The 9,774-nt window shown below is 35.9% G+C and overlaps 1 protein-coding gene and 1 pseudogene across 7 annotated transcripts; both read right to left on the reverse strand.

Moving 5' to 3' along the window:
• Positions 1 to 457: 457 nt before the first annotated feature.
• On the reverse strand, positions 458 to 2,013 carry LOC147410718 (cytochrome b561 and DOMON domain-containing protein At4g12980-like; annotated as a pseudogene). The gene is made up of 4 exons (XR_015171013.1): positions 1,938 to 2,013; positions 1,464 to 1,641; positions 1,083 to 1,337; positions 458 to 986 (listed from the first exon to the last, which is right to left on the reverse strand). The product of XR_015171013.1 is annotated as a cytochrome b561 and DOMON domain-containing protein At4g12980-like (transcript).
• A 637-nt stretch (positions 2,014 to 2,650) lies between these two features.
• LOC147410719 (kinesin-like protein KIN-5D) lies at positions 2,651 to 9,499 on the reverse strand. Of its 6 annotated transcripts, none has more exons than XR_015177557.1 (9): positions 9,016 to 9,499; positions 6,200 to 6,343; positions 5,789 to 5,932; positions 3,681 to 3,739; positions 3,418 to 3,574; positions 3,233 to 3,302; positions 2,964 to 3,038; positions 2,825 to 2,878; positions 2,651 to 2,731 (listed from the first exon to the last, which is right to left on the reverse strand). XR_015177557.1 is itself a non-coding variant. In XM_086439358.1 (9 exons), the coding sequence occupies exons 3-9, from the start codon at positions 5,806 to 5,808 to the stop codon at positions 2,696 to 2,698; spliced, it is 477 nt and encodes a 158-aa protein (XP_086295484.1). In that variant the 5' UTR covers positions 5,809 to 5,932; positions 6,200 to 6,343; positions 6,448 to 6,598; the 3' UTR covers positions 2,651 to 2,695. The 6 variants fall into 6 exon arrangements, 5 of the variants coding, with proteins under 5 accessions (XP_086295484.1, XP_086295475.1, XP_086295513.1 ...); XM_086439358.1 differs by lacking the exon at positions 9,016 to 9,499 and adding an exon at positions 6,448 to 6,598 and having other exon boundaries at positions 2,964 to 3,040; positions 3,677 to 3,739; XM_086439349.1 differs by lacking the exon at positions 9,016 to 9,499 and adding an exon at positions 6,448 to 6,598 and having other exon boundaries at positions 2,964 to 3,040; positions 3,677 to 3,739; positions 6,089 to 6,343.
• Positions 9,500 to 9,774: the final 275 nt, after the last annotated feature.

Genomic DNA, 9,774 nt, shown 5'->3' on the forward strand with positions numbered 1-9,774 from the left:
TTTTCCCTCTTTTATTTTTCACCTCACCTTTTTAGTTTTTCTTTTTAGAAAAACTCTTAAGATGTTATACTCCCCCTCTTCTATTTTCGGTAAATTGGACTTCGATTTCATTTGAAAGTATAGGGGTTGCACTATGTGAAAAAAGCTCATATTTCACGGTCTTAGCCTGTCAAATTTTGAGAAATTTGACGGACCCTCCTGTCAAATATACCCGTCAAATATTCTCTTGTAGAATTTTTTTTTGACGGCCCTGGACTATCAAATTATTGGAGAATGGAATTAAAAAAAAATCTATAGAGTATGACCGTCAAATTTGGAGGTTTAACAAACAAGAACACGATCCTCTAATTCACCAATCACAATGAACGAAATAATATATAAAAAAAAAATCAGAAAAAGAAAAAACAAAAGAAAAATCATAAAACAAGCTCCAAACTAAACTAAATAACCCAAAATATACATGTAAACCTCTTTATTAAGATCGAAAATTCTATCGAAGCTACAAATAACTGACAATAAAGCAGTATATGATATATATACAGCTATTTATGTCACACTCCTAATTTAAAACACAAACAATTGAAGGAGCAATAATAGATTCTAAAAGATACCTAAGAGAAAGCCTAAGAAGTAACTTTATAGACAAACTGTAAGAGAACCAACTCTCCTCAATACTATATGTGGCCCTGCATCTTGTTGTTGATCAAACTGTGAGTGGTTGTTGCTTGCCATTCCCATCATAAGGTTCGGTGGATGCCTCGGATTTCCTCTTCGAAACAACGATCCATGTCGTAACTTCCAACACTAATGCAATCCCACCCAATACACACAATACCACAATAGAAGCTGTTTTCTACATTTTAGCTGGATCCAACATGTCTAGATCTTTAAACACGTTGACGATACCAAGAACAAAGATGGTGGTAAAAATTCCAGTAAATCCTGTACTTGTGCTCCTTCTTTGCCCTTAGGAACAATGCGAAAATCTACACAACACAAAGAATGATAAACTCGTTATGATTGATTAAGAAAATGTGCTTAAAATAAGAAACAATGAACAAATTAGGAACAATTATAATTACCTGCAATGTTGCGAAACAAAAGAGAGTGATCCCAATATTCCGATGAGATTTGTATACCAAACCCTTCGAATTGGCCCCGAGCTGAAGACCAGTAGCCCATCCGGCAACTCCAATAACATAGGAAGAACTCTGACAAAAGATATGAAGATAAAACCAAGCTGGATCTGTTGACTTGAATGTCCAGAAATACCTAGCAAATATGGCCCCAATTGGAAACAAAATTCCCCAACTCACTACATTCAGAATTCCATGAATCTGCCACAAAAAAAAAAAAACAATACAAATTAGTTTTTTTTTTTTTTTTAAGATCATATAACAAGGGAACCAATAAGTAACAAAAACCACAAATAAACAAAATTAAGCATAAAAAAAACAACTTACATTCCTCTTTTTGAGATTTGAATTTCCTCCTCTACTTTGGGTACTATTGCTCTGCCCACTCATTAAATCAAGTGTTCCTTTCGAACACCTGCCACACTTGATTCACCGTTGCCCCCGCCATGTTCTTCGGCAACCACCACCGTAGCATACAGCCTCATCACACCATCTACATACTCCGCTTCATAATTTACATCTTACATCTGCTTTTGTGGAAACGAACGACTGCATATCTTTTTCCATTTCTTTTAATTGTTGTTCATGCTGCATTATGGAGCTGCAACAGTCTTATGCAAGACCTCAAGTTGTTGAGTCAATTGAGACTGGAATTTCTGAACAAGAGTTCTGTTTCCATCTTCTATTTTATCCTTGCGTTCTACACACCAATCACATTGCAAAAGTTTATAAGCAATCTTCATGCCTTGTCTTTTAGTAAGATATACCCAACATTGTGTACTTCAAAACATGGACACAAACCAATTTTGGCAAATAATCCAGACACATCAGATGTTGCATTCTCTAGCTCTGATCGAAGCTCAAATGCCCGCTCCATGAGTGCTTTCTCTGAAAAATAAACAATAAATGTCACTGAGGGAGGAAAGGCAGAGTGAGGACCAATGCAAGATGGCAACTGTCCAACACCCCTAGCAAGATGGAAGCTATTTGAATTAAGGGTACTGGTTCAAACTATGTAAAGTGAATACAGATGTGATGAGTGTGAAAAACCAAGGAATGGTCAACATGTACTTAAAGCTAAACTAAGTTGTTAACTAAATGTTCCAATCGATTACAACCTTTTCACGCACCCTTCATCCAATCCAAATAATGAGTGACAGATAAAAATATCAATGCCAAAACATCTCAAAATATTTTTTTCCAAAATTCAAGCCTAACATGGAAGTTCGAAGGAAACAAAAAAGAAACACCATTTCATAAAACAATCAAGAAAGGGTGTTGAAGGAAAGTGATGGAACTTTACTCACCTGATCTGAGGAGATTAAAGATTAAGAATTCATTTTCTTTAATCGTTGAGTTGGCCTGTCTATATCTATCCTCTAGATCGAACAACGCATGTTCAGTGTTCTCGAGTTTTTTCTATGGACACATACAGGCAACAGCAAAAACTTTAATTTCTTGCATTGAGGCAAAGCTTAAAAGAAGGTCAGGAGAATGACTATTCAACAAGTCACCTGAGTCTTTTGAAGTTTTTCACTTAATTCTGCGGTCAACAGTTGCTAAGAGTTGTAAAGTTCTTGAAGTCCCATTACTTGCTGCTCACGATATACAATTAGCTGGTTAAATCTATACATATAGTAACCAAAAAGACAAATAAAAAAATCAAATACAGAGGTTGTGGATTGTACCTTGTCCTTGGACTCTGAATCAAGTTCCATGCGTTCTATTTTCTCAGACATAGCCTGGAGAACAAAGTTGAAATGTCCCTCTCATTAGGAACTTCGAGAGAGAATACATTAAAGATGAATTACATGGTAAGAATCAAACCTTCTTTTCAGCTTCTTCTTGTAGATAACGATCTCGTGGTATATAGATGCCATTCTTCTCTCTTGCAGCATACACCTCTGATTAGAAAACGTAAAGCATAATTGTATAAATGAGATCCTAGTTTTGATAAAACCTTACCTAAGCATTCAATTGCTTAAGAATAATTGTTAATTAAAGCGCTTACATAATACTCTTTATAATTTGAGAGATAAACAAGAGAAAAGATCAAATGAAACTACAATCAATCACCCGAACAAGGAAGCACTCACCTTGCTTAAGGCGATCAATCTCAGTGTACAAATCCTTGATCATCGTAGATTTCATCATCTTCTGATTAACCTGGAAATAGTGCGAATAGGTCAGAACAGTAGAGGTGGATCCAAGGAAAGACAGTTCAAGAGCAAAAAAGAAAGAATGGTACCACTACCAACCAATGCCAATCAAATAAACTGACCTCAGGCTTGTTCTTGATATTTTTAGCGCGGTATGCATAATCTAAGGTGCTGAGTGTCTCTTCCAAACAGTAAATAGAAGGGGATATAGTGGCAATTATGCACGTCTTTGTTTTCCCTCCCAAAGAATCCCTCAATAATCTTGTTAATTTGCTATCCCTGATGTCCAAGCAAAGTTCGTCTGTGACTCCTCATATTTTACTTTCGATAACATATCCGAGATGCCAATAGAAAAATGTGGAGGTGAAATCACAATCATACCTACATGGAACATGACCCGAATGCTCAACAAGTGCATTAATGACCCGGCCAAGTGTAAGCAAGCTTTTCAATCCCAAATCATGAAAAGAAGATAAAACAAAGTAAAAGGGTATAAGCAGGGGCAGAGCTAGTAAGGAGCTGGTGGAAAATTGTATAAGGAAAACTGTATTTATGGAAAAGAAGAACCATGCTTGAATAGAACAAACACATATATATTAATCTTTCCATTATTGTAATTTCAAGGTAGAGAGAAGGACAATTCAAGTAATAACAATCAAAGAAGCATTACAAATGGTGATAAGCAAGTTGGTTTATTTAGCACAGTTTCATTTGAAGCAAATGATGCCAAATGGACTTGTTAAACCGGTGTCACTGTTTGTTGTTCAAATTCCGAGACACGAGTTTCATAGAATTTAGCAATGAAGACCGATGCTTTCTTGTCTATATCTGGTTCAGCTACCCATCTCCCTCTATCTTCGTCACTAGGACGTACTTTTCGCACACTAATTGCTTCATCCAAACCCACATCACCCCTGTTTTGTGGCCTCCTAGACTTGAAGACCTTGAGAATAGAATTAAAGGTAGAAGATTTCCTCTGCCAATTGTTTCCTCCCATTGTTCTTCTTTGTTAAGATCAAAGGGTATGTGTTGTGTTTCTCTCTTCTTTGAATTCAAATGACAACAAGACTCACTTCAATGTATAGTAGGAGGAACCATTTGAGCTGAACACATAGAAGGGAATCTAGAAATATCTAGATTTTTTTATCAATGGTCAAGATTGATCCAAGTAAATATTGCTAGAGATGATACCATGGTAGTAAAACTTGGGAAAAAGCACAAGTGTTATGGTCCTCTGCTTTAGAAATTGAACCCAAAAGCCTTTGTTTGTTCAGTATCCAATTGTCTAGTCTTTTGTTTCACTTTTCTTCTCCCTTAGAAAAATTTCATCTCTTCACTTTTTCAAAATACTACCTACCAATTCAAGTCGTCAATTCTTGCAATTTATGCAAAATCTTTTTAGTGATTTTCACCTTCTTTTCTCTTTTGTTTCTGTTCTTATTCAATTTCTACACAACTGTCTACAAAGTTCAGATTCTCAACCTAAGATGCCATCAAGAAAGGTAGATATTATAATTGGGAGGAACACTAGCTCTCAAGGTCTCAAGACCCAAAAGCTTTTCGGATTGGATGTATGATTCCTGTGGAGAGCTTTTTTGGGCTTCCACTCCTCAAGATCTAAACTATTTCCCTATGATGGTTTGATCTTGATCTAACGGTTTACTTTCTTCGAGAGCAATGAAGAGGAAAACCAGGTGTCGAATTTGTAGAAGCAGAAAACTATGTCTACCAGTACACGTGCACCTGTTTGGTAGTTAATGGAGTACCAGCTCACTTGTGAAAACTAGACTCCATAGTAGGGACAGTTGGCTGATTGATATATTCAATGAAACCTCTGGTCATAGGTTCAAGTCCAGTTTACCTACCTAAAAGAAAGAGTAGAAGGGACAGTTTTATACGATGCCTCAAATCTTTTATGCAAAACGTACCTATGACACTAAGCCACATTTGAACAAGAACTAGACTCCATAGTGCAAATGACACTGGAGTTGACATTTATAGAGAGAAAACACCTTTCCATAGAGGACCACATAACCAGAGAACTATAAGCTCAAACATCAGCCATGTTTCATCTTCTTCGTTGTATGCATGTGTATCTGTGCAGCCTACTCACTAAAATGTCATAACCAATTTGCAGATTTGATATCCATAGGAACAACTTCCCTATACTTGGCAAGCATGAAACATAACAGAATTATAAGAAAGATAATTATGACTTTCTATTTTGTTTCAAAGCTAATATAGAATACCTCTTTCAGTGCAAGTATAATTTTAGTCAAGAAAATGTCAAATTTCCTTTGTTTTGATTGATCATGTAAACACAAACAAAAGTTCTTGCTTTTAGATGTAGGTGATTTTAGATGTAGGTGATTTTCTAATGAAATATTCAATGCATCCAAAACCAAGTTTATTCATTATAGATAACCATTACATTTCGAGGATTGCCAAATTCCAAGTAACCAAACAACAACAAAAAGAAACGAAGTGACTTACCTCGGACCAATCAAAAACATGGGTGATTAAGAAGTATAAGCAGTCAAGTCTATGATGTTTGGCAGAAAAATGACAGGAAAGAAGCACTTCAATCATCAGCTGAAGTAAGCCATCAAGCTTAGTTGAAAGAAACTCTTCATGGTCCTGGCCATATGAATTCAACAAAGAGATTGGTGGGAAGAACATTCCAAAGTGCAAAACATAGAAATTTAAAGCCTGGGTATTAGAAACTTCACATATATTTAATAATGCTTAGTTGTAGAAGTGAAAACTACAAGGGGCATCCCCAAGTATACTCACCTCCACCCTCTATCCCACACACACATATCCCTTTTCTCCATCTAATAGAGATTCACTAGGGAGATATTCTAATTTAATAAGCTAAAAAATAACCAGGCAGATGGTTATTACATGAAACCCAGTCCATCGATAGCCATCCATATCTTTATTGTTGTTGCAAAAAGGTGTATATGCAAGAGGTCTTCCCTTAATATCCATGTCATAGAGTTCTCCCATGTCTGATCTAACAATCTGATCAGCATCAACAAATATAACCTGCAACGAGACAAAAAGTATTAGAAAATCGCATCTTAGATAATGCAAACTGATAGAGGAAAAGAGCAAATATCACATAATCAGTTTATGCATAACTAAGTCACCTTTTCTAAGGAAAGCGGAAAATAACATCAAGAAACAGGATTTTATATGCCCAGATAATCCACTGCTTTTCTTTCTGCTTATGCAGCCATGTAGGCCACTTGTAGGTGATGAGCTCATATTCAAATCGATCTTCTCATGCCATATACGGTATGACATCTTAATGAAACCAGAGAATGACTACTCATTAGACAACTTAGCCATTTTTTTAGTATGAATATCATAAATAAGACAATACTCTGATTGCATGCCTTAATGAAAATTTTAACAAAACCAAAGATCGACTAAAGAAGAACAAAACCTTAAACTGAGGAGAAAGATAGTTCTTTATGAACCAAAACTTTACTGGCCGATGTGTGTTTTTAAGAACGCTTAGAATCATGATTTTAAGAAAGCGTTCATACCTACAAAAAGAATATCCAAGAAAAGATATTACTCAACCTAAGGGAATTATCTGTTCACAAAAGATAGATATTGGATGCAAGTGAATTAACATTTAGATAGAATAAGATTTTTTTTTTTTTTTAATATAGTTGTGTAAGGTTAGAGGTTAGCAAATGAAGTTGGGTTCATGAGGGTTTGAACCTAGTACGTGGGAACAACACTCTACACATCTTACCCTTTAGCCAAGTTGGTACTTCAAAATAGAATAAAATATAACTATACAGTTGCATCATTAACATTGTAATAATAAAATTACAGTTGCATCATTAACATTAAACCATGCCACCTCTCCCCAAAACATCCTCTTAATTTATACTTCAAGTAAGACTTTATCTTACCCACTTTAGCTATGAGAGAAGAACCCGTACGTTACAAAGAATTAAATAATAAATAAAATTAAAGGCAGGCAAAAGGTTTTTACTCTCTTGCTTGTGAGTATTACTTCTTAACCCAAATTGAGTTTGAAAGCTAATCAACAACGATCTCTTGAAACCATGCCCACTATAGAAATGGAAAGATGCTGCTAAAGGAAAGGGTGGAAACATTCCAACACCACTCCCCAGCTTATAGGCCTCAAAAGTAAGCTCAAACTACTTTTATACATGGTTTCTTGGTTTGCTTATTCATGATTTTTTAGAGTGATGTTTGACCCAAGCAAGGTCCGTGGGATTGGGACAATTGAACTTAGTCTCAGGTCATTTTTATGCATTTACGAGGATCGTGAATCACTGAAAAAATTAATGTATCATAAACTAAAAAGATAATAGTGACGAATGTGTACAATCACAGATTTCTGATTCAAAGGCGCACCAGGAGGGCCAAGCACAATATTTTTATTAACCTTCACCATAGGGCTACTTTCATTGGGCTGTTATTATATTTGGGGCTATTCATGAATTCCTTCAAATATACTAACTTTATTTAGTTTTTTTTTTTTTTAATTTAGTCTTTTCCTATACTTACCACTCACCAATCTAAAATTCTTTATCCTCATCTATTCTATGAACACATTTCTTAACTTCCCAATACTCAACTCCATGCTGCACAGCTAGTCATACAGGTGTCTCGTATTATTATTCCTGTAGTTTGGTCAGTACACTGAGATCACATAAGACTCTAGAAGTGCTTCTCACCTTGATTTACGTAGCACTAATTCTCATCAGTATCTCTATTTCCAAGTACAATAACCGAAATAGAAAAGTGGTCCCTTTAGGGTATTTTTTGTCATCAATTTTAACTAATGCCTAATCCCCAAGAGAGTTCTTACCAAAGTTGTGTTGCATATATATTGTCTTAGACCTTGTTATCTTAGAACCGTTAGTTTATATGCTATCCCTCCACGATTCTTGTTTTAAATTTAACCCCCTCCAGTTTCATTGACCAACAATGCATCATCTACAAAGAAAACATAAGGGACCTCCCCATAAATATAAGTAGTTAATTGACTCATAACTAGTGCAAAATGGTATGAAATTGGGACTGAACTCTAATGCAAACCTACTGTAACCAAAAAGACCCCTGTCTTGTCACCAACTATTCCAACATCACTTACAAATTATATCATATATGTCCTTAATAACGCTATATACACATCACCAACTATTTCAACATTAGTTACTATGTCATGAATATAAAATGAGACTGCATTCTGATGGACTGAGAATTGATAATTATGTTGCCTATGTATGGCAAATATATGCAGGTACATCGTGGTGTAGAACACCACTTTGAAGTGTTAGGAAAACTATCTTGGTCATAACTGAAGGCTAAATAGCAGTCTAGGAACCAACATATTTGATTAGAGAGTTTTTGCAGCTTGAGATGGATAGTGTACAAGTGCTGGGTACTAACAGCAAATAGCTTAGGACTGACATGATCTGACTTTGTTTAGAAGAACAGATAAGAGATTTCAAACAAGTTTGGATCATCAATTTGGCATAGAAAAGTGGAAATCAAACAAGGCCTAAAATTACATAATAGCCAATTCAAATTTTCAAAAAATAATTTAACTAAGATTCAGATATGCCTAAATTAAACAGATTTCATTTGAACACCGATATATAAAAACCATAACAACAAAAAGTGAAATCGATCGAACAGAAATGCGAATAAGATTGGAAACTCACCGGCTGGCGACATAAATCACAGCCATTGTAGCGAACATAGAGAGCATGAGAAACTTGGGATCGGATAACCAAACTATTTAATCGGTTATTCGATCCCCGACTCAGCATATCGTTTGTCTTTTGTAGTCGATCTTCAGATGCCCCTCATTCACGCCTTGATTGATCAAAAATATTTCGATTTTCAGAACTAGATCTACTGATATCTAGGGTTGGAAAGAAGTTCTAGAAACAAATCTGATAACTAGTGTTCGAAAGAAGTTCTCGATCGAGATCGATCGATCAAATAGAGTGGGAGATGAGATCGATTGAGGGAGATAGATCGAAAGAAAGATTGATCGAGAGAGAGAGATGGAGAGGCCGATCGATCAAGAGAGCGACTGTGAGAAAGAGATGGGGAGGTCGATCAGGAGAGAGAGAGAAATAAAGAGCGATGTCGATCGAGAGAGAGAGAGAGATCGATGATTGTGAGAGAGACGCAGAGAGAAAGAGACAGTGAGAGAGAGACACAGATAATGAGAGAGAGATGAGATCGAGTGATTGAGAGTGAGATCGAGCTTGAGATTTGGAAACGTGGTCCGTAGGCCGCGGAATTTGGGTATCAAAATTTGACGGGCCAGGCCCAACAAATTTTTTAGTTAAAATAGGAGATTTTCACGTAGTGTTGTAACCACCTTCAAAACAAAATCATTTTAATAATTTAATCTGTTTTGAGGCAATCGGTATTCGGGTCCTTCTCAACTCAAGAGAATGGACTCATAA

This window comes from Akebia trifoliata, chromosome 1 (genome assembly GCF_017979445.1).
Source record: "Akebia trifoliata isolate Shusen 1 chromosome 1, ASM1797944v1, whole genome shotgun sequence".
Lineage (NCBI taxonomy): Eukaryota > Viridiplantae > Streptophyta > Magnoliopsida > Ranunculales > Lardizabalaceae > Akebia > Akebia trifoliata.